At 50.0% G+C, this 23,327-nt stretch overlaps 1 protein-coding gene across 4 annotated transcripts in view; it reads left to right on the top strand.

Annotated features, from left to right (window-relative positions):
* ITSN1 (intersectin 1) overlaps positions 1 to 23,327 on the top strand; it is a 3,188,156-nt gene that overhangs the window by 1,247,280 nt on the left and 1,917,549 nt on the right. For all 4 annotated transcript variants that reach the window (XM_069636218.1, XM_069636217.1, XM_069636220.1 and 1 more), the window contains exon 13: positions 10,869 to 10,981. In XM_069636218.1, coding sequence (XP_069492319.1) covers positions 10,869 to 10,981 — 113 coding nt within the window. The remainder of the gene's footprint in view (positions 1 to 10,868; positions 10,982 to 23,327) is intronic.

Genomic DNA, 23,327 nt, shown 5'->3' with positions numbered 1-23,327 from the left:
AACAACCTATTAACCTTGTGCCCTTGTCTTGTGGATACTTCCCTTGGAAGTGCTATGAATGTTGCCTTGACTCCAGTTAAAAGATACAAATGTACTATGAGCAGTTCATATTACTGTCATTTGTGCAACTCCAAATAAGTAATTCCACATCAGCAAACTAATTCCTCATAAACAAGTAAGTTGTGCCTAAAATATGCATTGTCCAACCTATGCGAATCACGGAGCTTGGATAACCCTCTCACCAACATAAAGGCAGCATATGGTCTGTGAATGCTGAAAACCATGAAAGTCGTTTCGATGTTGTGCAGATCGTGGTTGTAAGTACGGGGTCCACTCACCCAAGTAGATCACCTACTTCGTTCCCAGTCCATATGTAAACCATGACAACCACCTTCAAAGATGGCCGCCACGCAATCATACGTGGTAGGGGCCTCTTTTCTAGCGACCAGTGTGAGCGTTGCGTCGTGTTTGGTCGGTCACTGTGGCAACAGTCTCTTGTGCTCCTCTCAGCTGTGTCCACATCAGTATGGCAACCACTGAGGTGATGCTGGGCTTTTGGTACTTGGAAAGCCCCATTTCCTCTTCGGACCGCTTGCCGGTTTTACTCCTTGCCGCCCGATCAGTCCAACCAGCTCCGTCAGGCCGTGGGCTCTCGCTGCATTCAGCGGCCACATCAGGCCTAGAGGGGCACTGTACCGGGGCTGTGCCTTTCTGTGCACCTCTGACACGTACAGAAAACATCTGTTTAGCTTTAGTCTTCTCCGCTCACCATCTTGGATCGCTCCGGGGCTGCTCCGCGCTGCCGGGGGCCGTTACACCACTGCCAAATCCTTGTTGCCTAAATGTTGTGGTATATGTTATTTATAACACGCTTAATACCCAGAGGTTTCTAAGCGCGGACCCGGGGAATCAAACCTATGTTGCTCTGTGTCGTCTTGCTTTGATGCACTTAACAATACTCTTGATAACTATGTACAAGTAGAACACTGACTGCATGAGCTAGACTGCTTCATGATGCACTTGGCAACAAGCACTCCTGATAACTATATATGACAAATACTCTTGGTAACTATATACTTGTAACAACTCTAAATGCATGAGACTTGTAAGCCTCTCTAACAGATGGGCTGGCTCCAGGCTACTAAGTTTAATCCCGATGTCCAGAAACGCATATTGGACCTTCATTTCGAGGGTAGTGACCTCTTCCACTCCACCACGGATGAGGAATTAAATAAAAAGAATTGCTCACAAACCGCAAAGTCTTTATCTATTCTTACGAAGGCCCCGCTCAAGGGCTTACACCCAGTCGAAGCAACGCTCCGACAAGGGGCTGGCGTTTGGCGGGTTCCGGGGCTTCCAAGAACAGAGGTCCAGGCAACCTGACCATTCTGCGGCAGCACCGGAGGAAACGACAAAAGGGGGGGCAAAGTTTTTTTTTTTGTTTTTTTCTCCAATCCCCCTCCTCCGCAACAGTCTCACAGGGAAAGAAGGCATGACACGCCCCTTCAGGTCCATGTGTCTCCGGTGGGGGGCAGGCTTGCCTTTCAGTGCAATTTCGGCACCAGAATTTCTGGACCCCTGGATTCTCTCCCTAGTCTCCACGGGGTACCGCCTACTGGTACCTTCCTCTCCTCCTCTCCCACAGATTGGGACAACAACTCTGCTGGTGTAGATCGGGTTGCTCGTCGAGAGCCTGGCAGTGGAAGAAGTCCCAGCCTCCCTGCGAGGGTTGGGCTTTTATTCCAGGAATTTCGCCATACAGAAGGACCAGGCTGGCCTGAGAGGAGTTGGACCTTTCCACCTTCGATCTCTCCCTCCCTCTGCAAAAAATCAAGATGGTTACGCCAGCTTTTATTGCGGAAACACTGGACTGGGAAGACTGGATGTGCTCCCTGCACCTGAAGGACGCTTATCTACTTGTCCCGATTTGCCAGGTGCATTTTTCTTACTGCGCTTCAGGTCCATGGGCTGCCATTTCCAATACAAGGTGCTACCCTTTGGCCTCAACTCGGCACCCTGGGTATTAATCAGTGTAATGAATGCAGCGGCAGCCCATCTCAGGGCCACCACATCTACCCATACCTGGATGACTGGCTCGTCCAGGCCACCTCTCCTGAAGCGCTTCACCATACTGCTGCTGCACTGATTAACACGGTCCATGACCTGGTGTTCACTACCTATCTCAAGAAGTCTCAGCTGCAGCCCACTAAGAGCCTGACCTTCTTGGGCCTCATCTGGGACACAAGCTCTGTGAGAGTCTTTCCCTCGGAGGACAAGATTGCAGCCATCAGATAAGCCACAGTTCACTTCCCCCTCCAGCCCAGTGACCTCAGCCTGGTGGTACCAACACCATGTTGGGTCTTATGGCAGTGGTCCTGTTGGCCGTATCCCACACAAGTCTCAGGATGAGATTATTACAGCTGCACTTCGCAGCTTCATGGAATCGGGAGAAGGGCTCCCAACTGGAGCCAGTCAACATTCCTCCCTTTCTCCACTCGGACCTCCTCTGGTGGTCCGTGGACTACAATCTACGGCAGGGCAAGCCCTTCCGGCAGCCAGCCCCTCAGGTCACAGTTACTATGGACTCCTCCCAAGAGGGCTGGGGATTCACCCTGGACAACCACAGCGTCCATGGATCTGGACCTGGCAGGAGCCGGAGTCCCACATCAATTGGCTAGAATTGATGGCCATATGGCTGGCTCTCAAGGCCTTTCTCCCTCTTAACGAGGGCAAGACAGTTCTCACCCGGACAGACCACTCCACCATGTACTATTTCAACAAGCAGGGGGTACCAGATTCCCTCTGCTTTGCAACGTAGCAGTCAGCATGTGGGACTGGGCTCTGGAGAACATCAACCTCAGGGCTGTCCACCTCCCGGGGGAATCCAACCTGGAGGCGGACAGGCTCAGCAGACTGGGGGCGGACAATTACAAGTGGCAATTGGATGACCTGGTACTGAACAAGATCTTCCTCAGATGGGGCATCCCCAGGTGGATCTATTTGCCTCCCTAGACAATAGGAAATGCTCCCTGGGTGACGCATTCCAGATACAATGGAACGACATGAAGGCATGCGCCTTCCCGTCCACACCAATTGAAACTCACTCATGTTTATGAATTGACCAGGTAAGGTAGCTAGTCAACCCAGTCAGCGCAACGAGTACCTAATTTCGAAAAGACGGTTTGGCAAGTGCTCCAGTTTCTCTCTCTTATCAGATATTCTAGGAATGTTTCTTTCAATTCCACTTATTCAGATGAAAGGGATTTGCATATTAAGTGTCTTTAATTTTGCAAGCTTGCTCATCTGTTCTCCAGTAAGTTTATATAAATCAGTATTGCAATGAAGTCTAGCTGCAAATTAATTGATGCTTTTGTCAGACGTCCAATTCCTATGAGTTTTTTCATAGAACAAATGTTTAATTTTCAAGTCGATGCGGATGTTAGTAAATTGGGTTGCTTCATGTTTAGTTTATTTATATTTATTGCGCGCCTTGCCCAGAGGCATCTGGGCGCACTTCTTGCAAGGTTACACAAAACAGTACAAATGTTAGATATTAGCTGGTACAAAAGTTATAAAGTGCAGGTTCCAAAAATACAAATGGGCATATATACAAATCATAGACTAGCATTATGATCGGGATGCTACTAGATCCTGCTCAAAGAGCAATTTTTTGCTTTGTGTTTGATGGCAGAGAAGGACGGCTCCTCTTAGTGGGCTAGGGACAGTGTTCCAAAGTTTGGCTCGAGGACCGGTATGCTTGCACCTCCTGCTGTTTGTAGTTTTTAAATCTAGGAATGGACAGTGAGTAAGAGTAGATCTCAGTGGGCGTAGGTCAGTATGTATAGTAAAGCAGTTGGAAAAGTATTCAGGGGCAAGGTTAGCTTGGCACTTGTGGGTGATTTCGAGGGGATTGGGTCCTCCGACGTATTCCATATCTATGACATGTAATCACCACAGCTGTGCTGCTTCGGAAACTTTTTTCGGCGTCTGCGTCGATGACGTCGATGCGCCGTCGTCGAGGACCTCGTCCGACGTCATCCGATGTGATAAGTAGGACGCACAACGCCCGTAGCCTCAGTTCCGTTTTTTCCGCGAACGTGTTGCTTCGTGATTCTCGGTTCAAGCCTCGACTCTTTGGAGTTCTGTTCTTCTCGGTTCTTCGAACCTGTTCGTTTTGTGAATATCCTTCGTGTGAAGATGTCTTCTACTTCGTCCCCGCGTCCGGGTTTCAAGAAGTGCAGGGAGTGTGGGTCCAAGATTTCGGTGACGGACTCGCACGACGCCTGCCTCTGGTGCCTCGGGGAGGCCCACGACACGGATGACTGTATCGACTGCCAGTCGCTCACGTCCAAAGCTTTACGCGAACGTAAGAAGAAGTTGTCGGTAGGTCGGGTGTCCAAGCCCAGGAAGTCGAAGTCTGCGGGGCTTTCGACGGATGATTCGAGGGGTGACTCTCCGCGTCATCGTCGGAAGTCTCGTGGGTCTCCTTCTAGGAGTCGGTCTCGCCACTCCTCAGCCTCTTCGAGGCATTCTCGGAAGCGCCGACACCGGTCGTCTTCCAGGTCCTCTTCGGAGGACTCTGCCCGGCACGTCGCTTACCCCACCTGCCGTGCAACGCCAGAGGAATGGGCTTCCTTCGGGAAGAAAATGCTGGCGATTCTTGAGTCGCAGGGTACTAAGCCGTCCGCGCCCCCGAGTGGGGTCGGTCGTGAGAGGTCGAGAGACACCGCTTGCAAGAGTGGTCGGCACGAGTCACGGGAGAGGTCCTGTTCGGACAGGGGGACTCGTTCTCGACGTACCCGTTCCAGGTCCCGGTCCTCGACGCGTTCGAGACCGTGTGCACCTGTGAGGTCTTCGAGGAAGACATCGACGTCTGAGGCGTCGAGGGCGTCGACAGGCTTTCTCGAGGCTCCGGCTCCGAGGAAGTCGTCGAAGCCGTCGATGCTCAATTCGTCGAGGGACACGCTCAGGGCTCCGGCCTCGAGGGCTGTGTCGACGCCGCCGATGCTGGAGGCGCGCTGCATCTGACGTCGACGTCTATTTCCTCGACGTCGACGCCGATCCTCTCGGCGCCGGCGCCGATTCGCTCGACGCCTTTCGTGTCGGAGGTACCCCGTGGCACGGGAGAACCCCCGAGGAAGGCTCTGGTTAAGAGCAAGCACTCTCGGGTGCCTTTTCGCCACCTGGACTATATTTCAGAGGCGGATGAGGATTCTGATGGCCTGGTTCCTAGTCGGGTTCCAGATGAAATTGTCTCGGGCCATAGTCAGTTTGACGATTTGAGACAGTCACTGCATGATGCCAGTGGACTGGACACCTCTCCGGAGGTGGAGTTTTGTAGGCCTGAGCCTGGCTCTCATGCCGATTCCTCGTACCGGCGCCTTATGGCTAGGGTTTCTGAGTACTTGGGATGGTCTGCTCCCCCAGGGGAGTTTGTGCAGGATGATCTGACGGACATCCTTGATGTTGGTCCCCCAACTGATCCGGTACTGCCGTTCCATATGGCTTTACAGAGAAGGGTGGCGGCGGCTTGGACTGCTCCAGAGAGTCTCCCGGCGGTGGGCAGATCCTTGTCGCGAAAATACCGTCCAGCCAGTAGCGACCCCTGCTACTTGACCAGGCACTCCACTCCGGAGAGTTTGGTGGTGCAGGCGGCCACGGCCCCGGCAAAGCAGGCGTCGTACCCTACCATCCCTCCTGATAGGAACGACAAACATTTTGATGTCTGGGCGAAGAAAGTGTTTTCTTCTGGTGGTATGGCGCTTCAGGCGGCCAACTCCATTTGTGCCTTGTCTCGTTTCACACACACTCTGTGGAACTGTGTTGCGTTAGCGGCTGAACATATTCCCGAAGGGGACGAACGGGATGGTTTCCTTGCTATGGTCCAGGATGGTAAGGATGCCATGTGTGAGTCCGTTCAGTCGGGTTTGGACTTAGCTGAATGCGTCAGTAGGTCCATGGCGGCGAGCACCGTGATACGCAGGTTTGCGTGGTTGCGGAAGTCGGGGTCTGCTCCTGATGTGCAGTCTCGGCTCCTCAACATGCCCTTTGACGGTGAACACCTTTTTGGCAGCAAGGCTGACGAGAGCCTTGAGAGGTTGCAGACCTCGAAAGCTGCAGCGAAGTCGTTGGGCGCTGCAGTTCGCCAGCCTCCACCTTTTCGTCCTAGGGGACAGCAGTGGAGGGGTGGTTCCTTTCGCTATTACTCGTCCTTCAGTAAAGCGAGAGGAGCTGGCAGTCAAAGAGGCCAACGCAGGGGTACCAGAGGTGGACGACAGGGTACCCGTGGTGCCAAGGCCACTCGGGCAGTTGCCTCTTTGCCCTCAGGTAACGCCGCGGCCGCTCCCTCTCAGTCATGAGGCCATGTCCCATGGTTCGCCGGTTGGGGGAAGGCTGGCGCAGCATCTTGTAGAGTGGCATGCCATTACTTCAGATGTGTGGGTTCTGGAGATCATAGCCCACGGCTACTGTCTTCCCTTTCGGCACAGGCCTTGCGACAATCCACCGGGGAACCTCTCTTTGCAGAGTCCGGATCCGCTCCTTGCGCAGGAAATTCAAGCCCTGCTGGAGAAAGGCGCCATAGAACTGGTGCCTGTAGCGGAGAGGAACAAGGGATGGTATTCCCCTTATTTTTTGATTTCGAAGAAAGACGGGGGATTGAGACCCATCATGGACTTGCACGGTTTGAACAAACTCCTCAGGAAGGACAAGTTCAAGATGGTTACTCTCTCTCAAGTCCTCCAGGCCCTTCAGCTTCAGGACTGGTTGGTGTCACTCGACCTCAAGGATGCTTACTTCCATGTGCCGATCCATCCCCAGCACAAGAAGTACCTGAGGTTCGCGGTTGGCGACTCGCACTTTCAGTTTCGGGTCCTGCCGTTCGGATTGACCTCCGCCCCGAGGGTTTTCACCAAGCTCATGGTGGTGGTGGCAGCGCATCTCAGGCAAGGGGGATTCACGTCTACCCCTACCTGGACGATTGTTGATCAGGGGGAGCTCTCCCGAGCAAGTCCTGGATCATCTGTCCGTCACCTGCCACTCCCTTCACAGGCTGGGCTTCTCCCTCAATTTAAAGAAGTCCCATTTGACGCCAGCACAGCGGCTCCAGTACATCGGAGCAGTGCTCGACACTTCCCTGGGGCAGTGTTTTCCTCCCCAGTTGAGGGCTCTTCACATTTAGCAGATGGTGCACAAGTTTCAGCATGCCCAGACGCTCCCAGCGTTGGAGTTCTTGAGGTTGCTCGGCCTCATGGCATCCTGCATTCTTCTGGTGCCAGAGGCTCGCCTGCGGATGAGATCTTTGCAGTGGGCGCTCAAGACGCAATGGTCGCAGTCCTCCGGCAGGATGTCGGACCCGGTCCATGTGCCTCCCTCGGTCGCCCGGGACCTTCTGTGGTGGGCCGTCGTAGGCAACTTGATGAAGGGGGCTCCATTTTGGCTTCCCTGGCCGGAGGTGACGATCGTGACGGATGCATCCCTCACGGGTTGGGGAGCTCATGCCAACGGGCTGACAGTCAGCGGTCGTTGGTCTCCGTCGGAGTCCAGACTCCATATCAATCTGTTGGAGCTGAGGGCCGTCAGGCTAGCCCTGAAGGCTTTTCTGCCGACTGTCCGAGGAAAGAGTGTCCTGATCCTGACGGACAACACAGTGGCCATGCACTACCTCAACAAAAAGGGGGGGGCAGGGTCACTTCCTCTGTGCAGGGAGGCGATGCAGCTCGAGTTCTGGGCCATCCAGCAGGAAGTTTCGATCTCGGCAGTTCATCTGGCCGGAGACGAAAACGTGACGGCGGACGCTCTGAGCAGGCAGAGCACGATCTCTCACGAGTGGGAGTTGGCTCAGGAGATTCTCCTGGAGGTCTTCGCCCTTTGGGGGAGCCCTCAAGTGGATCTCTTCGCCTCCAGTGTCAACCGGAAGTGAGAAAGGTTCTGCTCGTGGGAATTTCCTCCAAAAGGAGCCTTAGGAGACGCGTTCGTGGTGGAGTGGTCGTTCCCGCTGCTGTACGCGTTTCTTCCAGTCCCCGTCATCCCGCAAGTGCTGCGGAGGTTACGGAAGTTCGGTTTCCTGATGATCCTCATTGCTCCGGCGTGGGCTCGGAGGACGTGGTACCCGGACCTTCTCGACTTGTCCATCTGCCCTCCGCGTCGTCTTCCCTACCGAGACGATCTGCTCTCACGGGAGGGGGGTCAGGTTCTCCATCCAGAGGTCGGATCCCTCAACCTTCATGCTTGGCTTCTGAAAGGTTGAGGTATAAGGATTGGGACCTCCCTGAGGACGTGATGGAGGTGTTGCTTTCGGCCCGAAGGCCAGCAACAAAGTCTCTGTACCGTTGGCGTAAGTTCTGCGACTGGTGCAGAGTTCAGAATGTGGATCCTTTTGCATGTGACATCCCCATGGTTCTGTCCTTTTTATTTTCTTTGGCCCACACGGGCTTGCAAGTGGGTACCATTAAAGGTTACCTGGCGGCGCTGTCCGTCTTTAAGCGCTCGTCTGAAGAGTGTTCTTACTTTAAAATCCCTTTAATTTCACAGTTTCTGAAAGGGCTCACTAATGTGTTCCCTCCGTCACCTTTCCTGGTGCCCGGTTGGGATTTAAACCTTGTTCTGTTTCTTATGGGTGCTCCGTTTGAGCCTTTACATTCTTGCCCTTTGAGGCTGTTAACTCTGAAAACTGTGTTTTTAGTTGCGGTTACTTCTGCTCGCAGAGTGAGTGAGTTACGGCACTTTCAGTTAAGCCACCCTTCACTGTATTTCACAAGGACAGGGTTGTCCTTAGAGTTAGTCCTTCTTTTCTTCCGAAGGTAGTGTCGGAATTTCATTTGGCCCAGAAGGTTGTTCTTCCGGCATTCTATTCTCCTCCGCATTCTGGTAAGGAAGAGGAGAGGCTCCATAGGCTTGATCCTAGGAGAGCTTTAAGCTTTTATGTTTCACGCATGTCCAGGGTCAGAGTGGACGATCAACTCTTTATTGGTTACGCTGGAAAGCGTTTGGGGCAAGCTGTGACGAAACAGACTTTGTCTCGCTGGATTATTTTGGCCATCTCGGAGTGTTACCGCTTGGCGGGTAAGGACCCACCGGCTGGCTTGCGAGCCCATTCTACCAGGGGTGTGGCTGCATCTACTGCCCTGCAGAGGGGTGTTCCTATTCGCAACATCTGTGATGCAGCCACCTGGGCTTCAGTACATACATTTGTACGTCACTATTCCCTAGATTCCATCTGGGGACAGGATCTGGCCTTTGGCAAGGCGGTCCTTTGCTCTGCGATTTGATTGGCTATTCTAAATTTTGATTCTAAATTCTTTCCCTCCTCCTTGCTCTGGTACTGCTTTGGGAGTCTGTCATAGATATGGAATACGTCGGAGGACCCAATCCCCTCGAAGAACAAGGTACTTTCTTACCTGGTAACGTTCTTTCGATGGGATGGTCCGACGAAGTATTCCATATCGCTCCCGCCCTGCCTTCCCCGCTGCAGAATTTCTTTTGCGATTGCAGCATACGTTCCGCAAGGCTTTGTGTCTGACTGGCAGTTGACTAATGTCACACGTTCTGGGGGAAAAAACTACAACTGAGGCTACGGGCGTCGTGCGTCTTACTTATCACATCGGATGACGTCGGACGTCGGAGGAGGTCCTTGACGGCGCATCGACGTCATCGACGCAGGACGCAGACGCCGAAAAAGTTTCTGAAGCAGCACAGCTGTGGTGATTACATGTCAGATATGGAATACGTCGTCGGACCATTCCATCGAAAGAAAGTTACCAGGTAAGAAAGTAACTTGTTCTTCTAGCTTTTTCAATGAGATTCTGTGGGCAACCGGCAGCCAGTGAAGGCTCCTTCTAGTGTGTGAGATATGTAGTCTCCTGGGAAAGTTAAGATCAGCCCTGATAGCATTATTTTGAGTAACCTGAAGTTTGTGGATGTTTCTTTGGCTAGTCCCTAGGTAGAGAGCATTACAATAGTCATGTTTTGACAATATGAGTGTTCTAGCCAGGATGATGCAGTTATTGGTTGTAAGAAAGGGTCTACAAGCGGTTATCAGCTTGCATGTGTAAGTTGCTGCAGAAACCACTGCGTTAGTTTGTCGATGAAGTGATAGGGTAGCATCTAGATAGATACCGAAGGCTTTTGGTATCGTTAGACACCTTGATGATGATCCCATCAATGAAGAACGATTGGAATTCTGCGTCCAGTTTATTTAATCTGGTCTGTGATTCCAGGATAAGTAACTCAGTCTAATCCTCGTTCAGGCAGAGCCCATGATGCGCCACCCAGGCTTGAATTACTGTATATACATCATTAAGTGCTTTTGAGTCAGTCGTATAGTCTCCAGTGATGAGGATCAGGATCTGGGTGTCATCTGCGTAGTTCATGTAGGTGACACCCAGAGTGTCCAATATCAGAGGGGCTTGGTAAATACATTGTATAATGTAGGTCAGACGCCAGGAAACAATTTAACATTGTACACAAGGTGTTCTAAAGCTGAAAATTTCCCTCTAAAATGTGATATGACTATAAAACGCATCAAAATTTGGAGTATCATCATTGTACTTTAACTGGCAGTGGAGGTACTGCTGTTAGCTGAATATTTCAAGTGGACCTCCTGCACCTGGTTGAAGGAGCATGTTTCCATTTCTGCTTCTCTTTATAATGATACTGGCTTCAGCTCTGCTTGGGAATCAGCATGCCTGTTAAAATTAAACCTTCCAATGAAATATTGTCTGTGGGTAAATGGAAATTCCAGTCTTTTGTCACTAAACCAAGTTTGATCTAGTATACTTTCTCTTTGGTGTTTGATTTAAATGATGAACACCCATTGTAAATGATCTAAAACATATTTAAATATATTTAACGATTCATTATAATTTCAGAAGAGTACGCTCTGGTAGTGGGGCTTCTGTAACAAGCACAGTGTCTGTAGACCAAAGGTTACCAGAGGAACCAACGGAAGAGGAGCAGCAACAGTTGGACAAGAAATCCCATGGTAAATTGCACATTTGAGTTTTTTGTGTTGAACAAATACTTTCCACCACAAAAGAATGTTTAATGTGGAAAAGTAGTCGCATAATTCTAACCTTTCATTTTGTTCAAGTGTTTGTGGTCAATGTATTTGATTTTACTTTGAAATCAATGTTTTTTCATAAGTGCATATCTTCGTGTGTATAGGTGATATTCTACATAGATCCGATAGGTGTTCATATGGTTTGATAATACTGTATTACTGGCTGCATTTTCAAACTTTGAACTTGTGGCAGTATATTTTTCCTTTCCTTTGTGTGATAGTTGGAGTCAGGAGACAGACAAGGAGGTATGACTTTTATAAACTTTATTCTCGTCTGACCTAATCTTTCCCTAAGTATGTACTAAAAAGCAGTGTTCTTGTCCGGATGTAAAGATGTCATAACATAAATTAAGTCCTGTGCCCAGAAGTCCTATTTGAACGTACATTTTCTCCCTACTCTTCAAAAAAGAAAAAATATAAAAATTCCAAACATACTTTTGGGCTTTGTTACATGGAAAAGTGGTTGCTGCTGGTTTCAGAACACCCACCCCAGTCTCTTTACCATTGGCCCTTGCCTATGTTTACAGTCCTCAGTCCCACTCCTCAGTCTGGGGTTCCTTAGTTCTTTCCCCTCACCATGGCTTGTCCGTCTCTCTCGCCACTTTGGGGTTTCTTGCTCTTCTTCCCGCTACATGACTTCATTCTGCTTATCGCTCCAGGGATTCTCTCTCCCCCTTTGCAGGATTTCTTGCTCGTCTACCCGCTCCAAGATTTCTTTCACTCTCTTTTGCTGTACTGCCTAGTCCCAGAGGCGGTGGCTCACACTTGAGGCAGAAATGACAAACACCTTTGATTTGTTACATTGACTTGTTCTACCAGAAAGGATCTATTAATCATGGTGGCATTGGGAAAACCTTGTGGCAAAATGTTAAACCTCTTCAAAAAGTGGATTAGTGTAAATTCAAATTTTCAAGCATCAGTATAAAGTACAAACCAGATTACTTTTACAGTCAGTCATTCTTAATCCACCTATGGACATTGCACCAGTACCATTTTGGCCTTCAGAGGTGAATTCTCTCACCACCCTCAAATCTTTGCATGTTTCTGGGACAAACCTTGCGTTCTATAAACTTACTACAGATACATACACAGATCCATTCCCTGGGATTTACATTAGGCATAGCGGGGACCTCCATTTCCTTGTGCTAACCCTTTTGGCTACCATCCTGGCTTGTAAAGCTTACTGGTCTCTATAGGGTTGTGATTGGCTCATGTTGCCGTCTATCCACTACAGTATTTCACTTGAGGACTACAGAACTCTCGTAAGAACCCCACTGTGTGTGTGGACAGCGCCAGGTGTATATTTCGAAGGGATTGGTTCCTCCGACGTATTCCACATCTATGACGGGTAATCACAGCTGTCCTGCTTCAGAACATTTTTCGGCATCCTGCGTCGGTGACGTCGATACGCTGTCCTCGAGGGCCTCCGTTGAGCCGACGTCACCGGATGTTATAAGTAGGACGCACGATGACCGTATCCTCAGTTCCGTTTTTTTCCGCGAACGTGTTCGCTTCAGAGATCGCGCTGCACCTTGGTTCTTCTGAGTTATTCTATTGGTTCTTCGAACTTGTTTGTTTATGAAGGTGATATGTCTTCGTCTTCTTCTACCCCGCGGCCGGGATTCATGAAGTGTCGGGACTGCGGTTCCAAGATGTCGCTTACGGACCTGCACAACGCCTGCCTCTGGTGCCTCGGTGAGGACCACGCCATGGATGCCTGTGACGATTGCCAGTCGTTAACCTCGAAGGCCTTGCGGGAGCGGAAGAAGAAGCTTTCTGTCCTTAGGGTTTCCAAGTCCCGAAAGTCGAAATCCGCTGGGCTTTCGACCGACGATTCGAGGCGACTCTCCATGTCATCGGCGTAAGTCCAGGGGGTCTCGGTCCCGGAGTGGTTCCCGCCATTCCTCTGCCTCTTCGAGGCACTCATGAAAGCACCATCACCGGTTGCTGTCCTCGTCTGGGGACTCCGCCCGTCGGCGCGTTGCTTGTCCCAACAAGCACTCTTCTCCCGAATGGGATGCATTTCGTACTCAGATGATGGCGATTGATCAATCGTAGGGGTCCGTTCCATCCGTGCCTTCGAAAGAAGCTGGCAGAGAATATGCTAGGGCCACAGCTCGCACACCTACGGACTCGGGTGGTGTTACACTCACCTGGACCCCACAGGGGTGTCGATCGGACCCGGACAGCTGAGGTCTCCGTCAACGTGATGCGTAGTGCAGAGATGACTGTCAGGACTGGCCCGCCTTGTCTTGTCTGCTGGACCCGAAGAAGTATTTTCCTGCAAGTGGAGACAGGGATTAGCCACCTGTGGGTTTTAGTGATGGCCTCCCAACTGTTCTCGCTCTCCCCCACTAATCGCCTCCGATATCCCCTTAGTAACCTCACCTTATGTTTGTAAAAGATGAGCTCTCCATCCTGCGTGTCTTGAAGGGGTCGCGTAGATACCAGTTACTTGACTGGTTTGAAGGTGTTGGGAGAGGTCCGGTAAGCATTGACTCTGAAGTCCCAGGCGGGATTGGCAAGTATCAAGTTCAAAGAGTTCAATGTGCCCGATGTTCACTCTTGTCCCCTTCCTTCCTTAAGTTGCAACTGAGTTGCTGCTGGCGTTCAGGTAAGAGTCTGTGTTACCCAACGCTGTCCGGTAACTATTACATGCGTTAACGTGTTGTTTTTCTCCCTCTTTACAGATGCGGCATATGAAGATATGGAGAATAAGACCGCCGGTGGTTAATCAGGTAAGTCTATGGTGGTAAGAGGTATTTGTTGATTCCCTTGGCTCACCTTGTTATTATTGTGCCCCTAGGTGCCATAGTACGGCGAGGAAATGATGGAGACCGTGCCGGATTGAAAGATGCTGTGAGAACTGGTGAGTATGGCGCCGTGCTGGAGCTGGCGAAGCGACACGTGCAGGACTGATGTACTTTTCAGGTCGGGAGATGAAATGGATCCGGAATCAGGTGAAGAATTTGAAATAAGTTCGTTTTCTAACCTTGTGCTTTTCTTCCTCTTTATTCTAGGAGCTCCGGATTCGAGGCGGGCGTGGCAGAAGACTGGATGCTGGCTGCAGGCACGCGGGCGTGGCAGAAGACTGGATGCTGGCGGCAGGCACGGTGAGAGTCACGCTGCTGGATGCAGAATAACACGAAGCATGTGCTGCTGTTCGGGTGTGGTTTAAATAGCCTCCAAAGTAGTCCCAGGAAAGAAGTTCCCCAGGACCACACCCGAGTAAAAAATAGTCCCTGTAGTAAAATAGTCCCATCCATGCCTCACGTTGGCTTGGATTTATTTGCAGCATGGTCTGCATGAGGTAAGTAATGTCTATGAGCCTGGCGCCTATGGCGCCAGGACTGATTTTTATTATGAGCCTGGTGCCTACGGCGCCAGGACTGAACCCAGACAGCCCCTAGCTCGGGCTGCTGGGGTTTTTGTAAATGTCTGGATGCCTGCTCCCGGGGCTGATGGGCTTGATCCGGATGCCCGGGGGTAGGCATCATGACAGGTGGTCGGCGCGATCATCGGGAGCCTTCGAGGTCCCGATCGGACAAGGTGGATCGCTCTAGCCATGCCCGCTCCAGGTCCCGGTCCTCGACGCCCTCGAGCCCGTCGGAGCCTGTGAGATCTTTGTAGAAGACGTCAACGCCATCGGTGCCATGTCTGTCGAGGGACTCTCTCGAGGCTCCGCCTCCGAGGAAGCCATCAGCGCCGAGGCCGTTGAAGGACACGCTCGGGGCACTGCCCTCGAGGCTTGTGTCGGAGCCATTGGCGCCACGCTTGACGCCGATTCTGTCGACGCCCTCCTCGCCTTTCGGGGATGCTTTATCGGAGGTACTCCGGAGACCGATGGAAACCCTGAGGAAGGCTCTGGCCAAGTCGAAAAATGTTTGTCCCTTTTTCTGTGCCCTCATCCAGGGATTTATTCCAGCCTCTTGTTTATATTTCGGAGGTGGATGAAGGGTCTGATGAAGGCTTGGTTCCTGATGAACTGTTATTTGGTCATAGCCAGATGGAAGACCTGCGTCAGTCTTTGCATGACGCCAGTGGTCTTGACACCTCTCCGGAGGTTGAGTTTGGTAGGCCTGAGCCTGGCACTCACGCCGAGTCTTCGTACCGGCGGCTAATGTTGAGGGTGACTGAGTACTTGGGGTGGTCTGCACCACCAGTGGATTTTCTGCAGGATGACCTGACCAATATCTTGAACCAAGGTCCACCAACTGACCCGGTACTGCCATTCCATAAGGCCTTGCAAAGAAGGGTGGCAGCGGCTTAGACTGCTCCGGAGAGTCCCCCACCAGTGGGTAAGACGTTGCTGAAAAAGTACCGCCCAGCCAGTGGCGCCCCTGGCTACTTGTCCATGCACCCTACTCCGGAGAGTTTGGTGGTGCAGGCGGCTATGGCCCCAGCAAAACAGACGTCGTACCCTGCCATCCCTCCTGATGGGGACGACAAATGTTTTGACGGTTGGGCAAAGAAAGTCTTTTCTTCAGGGGGTATGGCTTTGAAAGTAGCCAACTCCGTGTGTGCCTTAGCACGTTTCACTCAAACTCTGTGGAATTGTTTCATTGGCAGCTGAACATATTCCTGAAGGGGAGGAACGGGATGGCTTTCTTACCCTTGTACAGGATGGCAAGGATGCCATGTGTGAATCCGTTCGGGTCTGGACGTGGCAGACTGTGTCAGCCAGTCTATGGCGGCGAGCACCGTGATGCTCAGATTTGCGTGGTTGCAGAAGTCTGGGTTTGCTCCTGATGTGCAGGCCCGGCTTCTCAACATGCCCTTTGATGGTGACAATCTTTTTGGCAGCAAGGCTGACGAGAGCCTTGAGGTTGCAGACCTCGAAGGCTGCAGCATAGTCGTTGAGCGCTGCAGTCCGCCAACCTCCGCCGTTTTTTTGTCCTAGGGGACAGCAATGGAGGGGAGGTTCCTTTCGATACTACTCTACCTTTTGGTAGATTATGGGGAGCTGCAAGTCAAAGGGGCCAACATAGGAGTAGCAGAGGTGGAAAACCAGATACTCGAGGTGCCAAGGCCGCTCGAGCAGTTGCCTCTTTGCCCTCAGGCACTGCCGCTGCCGCTTAAGCTCAGTCAAGAGGCCATGTCCCATGGTTCGCCGGTTGGGGGAAGGCTGGCGCAGCATCTTGTAGAATGGCGTGCCATTACTTCAGATGTGTGGGTTCTGGAGATTATAGCCCACGGCTACGGTCTTCCTTTCCGGCAGAGGCCTCACGACAATCCACCGGGGAATCTCTTTGAAGAGTCCGGATCCGCTCCTTGCGCAGGAAATCAAATCCCTGCTGCAGAAAGGCGCCTTAGAACTGGTACCTGTAGCGGAGAGGAACAAGGGATGGTATTCCCCTTATTTTTTGATCCTGAAAAAAGAAGGGGATTGAGACCCATCATGGACTTGCGTGGTTTGAACAAGCTCCTCAGGAAGGACAAGTTCAAGATGGTTACTCTCTCTCAAGTCCTCCAGGCCCTTCAACTTCAGGACTGGTTGGTGTCTCTCGACTTCAAGGACGCTTACTTTCATGTGCCGATTCATCCTAAGCACAAGAAGTACCTGAGGTTCGCGGTTGGCAACTCGCACTTTCAGTTTCGTGTCCTGCCGTTCGGATTGACCTCCACCCGAGGGTTTTCACCAAACTCATGATGATGATGATGGTGGTGGCAGCTTATCTCAGGAAAGGGGGGATTCACGTCTACCCCTACCTGGACATTGGTTGATCAGGGTGCGCTCTCCCGAGCAAGTCCTGGTTCATCTGTCAGTCACCTGCCACTCCCTTCACAGGCTGGGCTTCTCCCTCAACTTAAAGAAGTCCCACTTGACGCCAACCCAGCGGCTCCAGTACATCGGAGCAGTGCTCGACACATCCCTGGGGAAGTGTTTTCCTCCCTAGGTGAGGGCTCATCACATTCTGCAGATGGTGCGAAAGTTTCAACATGCCCAGAGTCTCCGTTCTTGAGGTTGCTCGGCCTCATGGCATCCTGCATTCTCCTGGTGCCAGAGGCCAGGCTCCGGTTGAGATCTCTGCAGTGGGCTCTCAAGATGCATTGGTCGCAGTCCTCCGGCAGGATGTCGAATCCCATTCAGGTGCCACCCTCGGTCACCCAGGATCTTCTGTGGTCGGCCGTCGAAGGCAATCTGATGAAGGGAGCTCCATTTTGACTACCCTGGCCGGAGGTGACGGGCACATCCCTCGCGGGATGGGGAGCTCGTTGCCAACGAGTTGACAGTGGTCGTTGGTCTCCGTCGGAGTCCAGACTCCATATCAATCTGTTGGAGATGAGGGCCATCAGGCTAGCCCTGAAGGCTTTTCCGCTGTCCGTGCGGGGGAATGAATGTCCTGATTCTGACGGACAACACAGTGGCCATGCACTACCTCAACAAAAAGGGGGAGGGCAGGGTCTCTCCCTCTGTGCAGAGAGGCGATGCAGCTCTGGTTCTGGGCCATCCAGCAGGAAATTTTTATCTCGGCAGTTCATCTGGCCGGAGACAAAAACGAGGAGGCAGACGCTCTGAGCAGGCAGTGCACGGTCTCTCACGAGTGGGAGCTGGCTCAGGAGATTCTCCTGGAGATCTTCGCCCTGTGGGGGATCCCACAAGTGGATCTCTTCGCCACCAGTATCAACCGGAAGTGCGAAAGATAATGCTTGCTGGAATTTCCTCCAAGAGGAGCCTTAGGGCACGCGTTCGTAGTGGAGTGGTCCTTCCCACTGCTGTAAGCGTTTCCTCCAGTCCCCGTCAATCCGCAAGTGCTGCAGAGGTTACGGAGGTTCGTTTCCCAGATGATCCTCATTGCTCCGGCATGAGCCTGGAGAACGTGGTACCCGGACCTTCTTGACTTGTCCATCTGCCCTCCACGCCGTCTTCCCTACCGAGACGATCTGCTCCGGCAGGAAGGGGGTCAGGTTCTCCATCCAGAGGTCAAGTCTCTCAACCTTCATGCTTGGCTTCTGAAAGGTTGAGGTATAAGGATTGGGACCTCCCTGAAGATGTGATGGAGGTGTTGCTTTCAGTCAGAAGGCCCGCAACAAAGTCCCTGTACCATTGGAGAAAGTTCTGCGACTTGTGCAGGCAGCCCTCCAGATAAGGTGCACATTTGCCTTTTTGCGCATGAAATTATAGCAAATACGTAAAGTTTCATTTTAAACTGCGTACAAGATTACGCAAAGTTTTCACAGTATTTATTCATTAAAAAAAACTTCCTATTTTTTCCAATAGATGCCTCTGCAGGCTACATAACACTCCAGCCCAGCTTGCTTAGAATTGTTATGGGTGCCTCTTCCTGTTGGTAATTACATATTTACAACAGCAGCAAGTCTGAATAACAAAGTGCCTGAGGGGAAGGGGACGGCCTGACCCGGCCCCATGTCACGCAGGGGAGCCACAGTGCACCCCACAAATGAAATGAAGGCACCACCCCTATTCTATCGATCATGTGTATATCAATGTCAAGTAAAATCAGGAGCTTGTCTCCAAGACCGACGAGAGGCAGATTAGTTTCATAAATACGGAGACACATATATTCACACTTAGTTAATTCCAGACACATTATATTTGCCAGCCCTATTAACAGCATTTACCCCTTTTAACGTGACATTGCGTTTGATGCTAACTAGGCTTTAAACTGCACACATTCTCGCACCACTCCCTCCCCCGTCTGAAACATTAGGAGCAATTCTTTGTGCCTGGTTGTATGGTTATCATACAACGTGTTTTTCAATGGTTCCCATTGTAAAGTGCTTTGTAAATCAGGCCACCTTTTTGTCTTTCTGTGGTCTCTGCTTTGTGTGCTGGAGACCCAAATGTATGTGTTTAGTGTGCTTTTTTTCTTCTTGATTGCCTACTATTTGAAGAGTTTGTTTTGAATTTGTTAGTTTATTTTTAGCATTGCATTCAAGGCCCCAACATCAGAATGCTGCCTGAAACACAAGCAGAGTTACATGTTTTAAATTGTGTGTGTTTTGGGGATTTCATATTTTCAGAATGAGCACAGGTGTGTTCTTATAGTCAAAATTAAAGGGTGTCGCTTTTAAACAGCCTTTTATGTGCATTACTTTCCGAGTGCAGCAAAGCAATATGTTCAAGCGACTTTTTCCCCTTTCAATATTTACTTAACCGGAAAACTATCAAAGCGCATTAAAAATAATGGCGTCTGATATTAAATATTCCTGAAAAACGAACCAGGCGTTCTCTGCCGCTGCATGAACCCCATGCAAGCTGCAGACTGCCTTTTCAAATAGCTGCAGATATATCTGTAATATCTGTGCCTTTCTTTGCCCTTCATCTGTCTCTTACCTGCACCTCCCCTCTCGCTGCTAGCCCCTTACAATCCAATCATTTTCTGAAATAGGCTAATTTCTGCAATTCGCCCTTCTTCCTCCCACATCTCACCTTCCCTCTGCGATCCATTGATCTTTTCTCCACTCACAAATTTGCCTTTCACCTTCCCTGCTTAGTCTATAATCTGATTCTACACATGCCCGTCCACTCTGGTATCGCCCCTGTGTGCTGATCTGGATATCACTATACTCAGTTTGGTGCCCTACCCAAAGCTTAAACACTTGCATCAGTAATGAATGATTCTCTCACAGCGAGTGGCACACCCAGTGTTGTTGAGTTGCTTACAATGTCTCTTGTTTTTATGCTATTCTATGTATTGCAACATGTTAATCCTTCTTTAACATCTGAAGGCTTTTTTGCTTTATCTGTTGTCTTTTTTTGCATTATCCACAGTAGCCACTAGTATGCTTGGGCAACTGTAGGGGGAGCTGACAGAGCCAGTGCCAGTATGTACATGGTGTGCATGTGGGGGTGAAGTAAGTGTGTGTGATGGGGGCAGATAAGTACTTTTGCGTGATGTAAATACTGCAGCATTGGGCAATGTTTTGACAAGTGAGGTACTTCTTGGACAAATTCTGGAATTCTTTGCCAAATTCGTCACGCGTTTTATTATATTGCATTTTTTGGTCAAAGCCATCACGTGCTTGGACGAGCAAATACTGGCAGGTTGCGGCAAAGTCATTACAGGTGTGTTCCTACAGGGGTAAATACTGCATGTATCACAGGTCTGTGCATATAGAAGCAACTACTGGCATACTGGGGTGCAACCAGACCTACACATAAGGGGTGTATCGCCACTATTACTCCTTCAAAATAGGCAAATACCCCCAAAAAATGTAAACGGGGAGTAAGAATACTCACAACAAAAATTGGGAAACAAGACACGTAGAACCTTGTGCCCCTGCTTTCACCCGCATGGCTCCATGGATATCTTTGGACCAGTCGTGTATGTAGTACCACAGGAAGAAACTATTATTACTGCCTAATTGGAAGAAGTAAACATGTATCTTGTAATGAGTATGAATAACTAGGTGAAATAGAATTATTTAAAAAAAAAAAACATTTCCGTTTTCCAGTTAAAACATTTTTACTCAATAAATACTCCCCATTGTGTATTGGACCTCCGTTTTTACTTACTAAAAAATCATGTTACTCCCAAATTAAAAAATAGGGAGTACAATACTCACTTCAAAATCTTATCAGGAGCACTGTGCTCATCTGTTCCATTTGTGAGAGGGTGTTGGTGCTACTGCACCATGTGCTTTATCTGTTAATTGTGAGAAACCTGCTTTTCGGTCTCTAGGCAGCTTTCTGCATTATGGTAATGATTTCCATAGAGTTTTTGCACACACCGCTGGATGTCGCATACTTTTTACTCTCTTAAAATCACATTTACTCTCAAAGTTTAAAAATAGGGAGTAAAATACTCCTGCCTCAAAATCTTATCTGTAGCACTGGGTGCAGGGTAAAGAATGTGGATCCTTTTTCATGTGCCATTCCTGTGGTTCTGTCTTTTTTGCTTTCGTTAGCCCACAAGGGCCTGCAAGTGGGTACCATTAAGGGTTACCTGGCGGTGCTCGTCTGAGGAGTGTTCTTATTTTAAGATTCCTTTGATTTCTCAGTTTCTGAAAGGGCTAACTAATGTGTTTCCACTGTCACCTTTCCAGGTGCCCGGTTGGGATTTGAACTTAGTTTTAAAGTTCCTGATGGAAGCTCCGTTTGAGCCCTTACATTCTTGTCCATTGAGACTGTTGTCATTTAAGACTGTATTTTAAATTGCGGTTACTTTCACTCGCAGAGTGAGTGAGTTGCAGGCACTATCCGCCAAGCCACCTTTCACGGTGTTCCATAAGGACAGGGTTGTCCTTAGGGTTTGTCTTTCTTTTCTTCCGAAGGTTGTGTCGGAATTTCATTTGAGCCAGAAGGTAATTCTTCCAGCGTTCTATCCTCCTCCGCATCCTGCTAAGGAAGAGGAGAGGCTCCATAGGTTGGATCCTAGGAGAGCTTTAGGTTTCTACATCTTACGCATGTCCTGGGTCAGAGTGGATGATCAGCACTTTTTAGGATGCTCTGGAAGGCGTGTGGGTCAAGCTGTTACTAAGCAGACCTGGTCCAGATGGATTATCTCGACAATCTCTGAATGTTACCGTTTGGCGGGTAAGGATCCTCTGGTAGGCTTACAGGCCCATTCTACTAGGGTTGTGGCTGCCTTGACTGCTCTGCAAAGGGGTGTTCCCATTCGTAACTTTTGTGAAGCAGCCACATGGGCCTCTGTCCATACTTTTGTAAAACACTACTCCCTGGATTCTATCCATGGGCAAGATTTGGCCTTTGGCAAGGCGGTCCTCTATTCTGCAATTTGATTGGCCATTTTAAAATTGTAAATTATTTTCCCACTTCCATACATTGGTACTGCTTGGGGAGTCTGTGATAGATGTGGAATACGTCGGAGGACACAATCCCTTCGAAGAACAAGTTACTTTCTTACCTGGTAACGTTCTTTCGATGGGATGTTCCTCCAAAGTATTCCACTTCGCACCCTCCCAGCCTGCCCCTCTACAGAATTTCTTATGCGATTGCAGCTTACGTTTCTGCAAGGCTTTCTGTAGTCATACTGGCAGAAGATTGGTGCCACGCATTCTGGGAAAATACTACAACTGAGGCTACGGGCGTCGTGCGTCCTACATCCAGTGACGTTGGCTCTCAACGGAGGCCCTTGAGGGACAGCGTATCGATGTAGGACTCCGATGCCGAAAACATTTCCGAAGCAGCACAGCTGTGGTGATTGTCATAGATGTATTATACGTTGGAGGGACATTCCATCGAAAGTACCTTACCAGGTAAGAAAGTAACTTGTTCTCAAGTTTTCGAGGGGTGTAGGTGGAGAGGGAGTTGGGGGGGGGGGGGATGGGGGGGGGGGTTGTGGCGGAATACCTTCTCTGCTTATTTCACATCGCAGAAGTCTTATCAAGTCTGGTCCACTCTCCGACCAGACTTGATTTGCAACTCCTCTTGTTTTAGATAGTTGCACTTTCACAAAACTAATCTCATACAGCGAATCAGGTTCACTCTCCTGCCAGATTTGACTGTGGTCTTCCTTTCATCCACTGTAGCTCGGTTCCACAAGAAACTGTCATCAAAAGCAAATTTCAGATATGTTGCATCGTCTGGTTTACTCTCCTGCCAGACCTGACTGCTTCTCAGCTGCGCTTCTAAATAATAACCAAAAGGCTAAGTTCACATATTTAACATCAAGTTTGGTTTACTTTCCTGCCAAATTTGACTTTAGTTCTACAAATTGTTGAAAAATGGGCACTCACCCCTATATTTTTACTTCTGCCTCCTTCCTTTTTGTATGGGTCCAATTTGTTCTGCTTCGTCTTTTCTTTTGAGGTGGGTCCCTGATCCTTTCAAACTTTCTCAGGACTTCAACTTCTTATATGGGTTCCAGATCCCTCTGAGATACTTTGAGGATCCAGACATGCTCTGTAGCTTTTCCCTAGTTCTTGTGGGTCCCTGACCCCTTGAGACCTCCTCTACTTTCCTGACTTGTCTTGGCTCTCGGTACCTTGTTCGCTTGCGTCCTTAGACTGCAATAGGTCCTTGACACTAATGTACTCTTCTAGTGTGGATTCTCCAGTTTATGGGTCCCTGACCCATCTCTCAGGTTTGTCTTGAAGCTTAGCACCCTGTTTGCATTCTTCCTTAGACCGCAATGGGTCGTTTCAAATGGCTCTCGGACCCTTCTCTCAAGGTTGCTGTCACTTTTGGCTAGGCCTGGTTCACTAACCTGCCAGCCACTGTTTCTCATATGTCCGCTCTGTACTCTTGCGTCCCGTCCCCTTTCCTCCATACTGTATGGGCGTCACTTCCAAGGGACGGGATACAGAACCTTTTTCACCAGAAAAAACCTTCTTCCCCTTT

The sequence above is a fragment of the Ambystoma mexicanum genome, chromosome 7p, assembly GCF_040938575.1.
Source record: "Ambystoma mexicanum isolate Mex_15411 chromosome 7p, UKY_AmexF1_1, whole genome shotgun sequence".
NCBI lineage: Eukaryota > Metazoa > Chordata > Amphibia > Caudata > Ambystomatidae > Ambystoma > Ambystoma mexicanum.
Note: the sequence above shows the minus strand (reverse complement) of the source record. Positions and strands in the feature narration are given on the sequence as shown.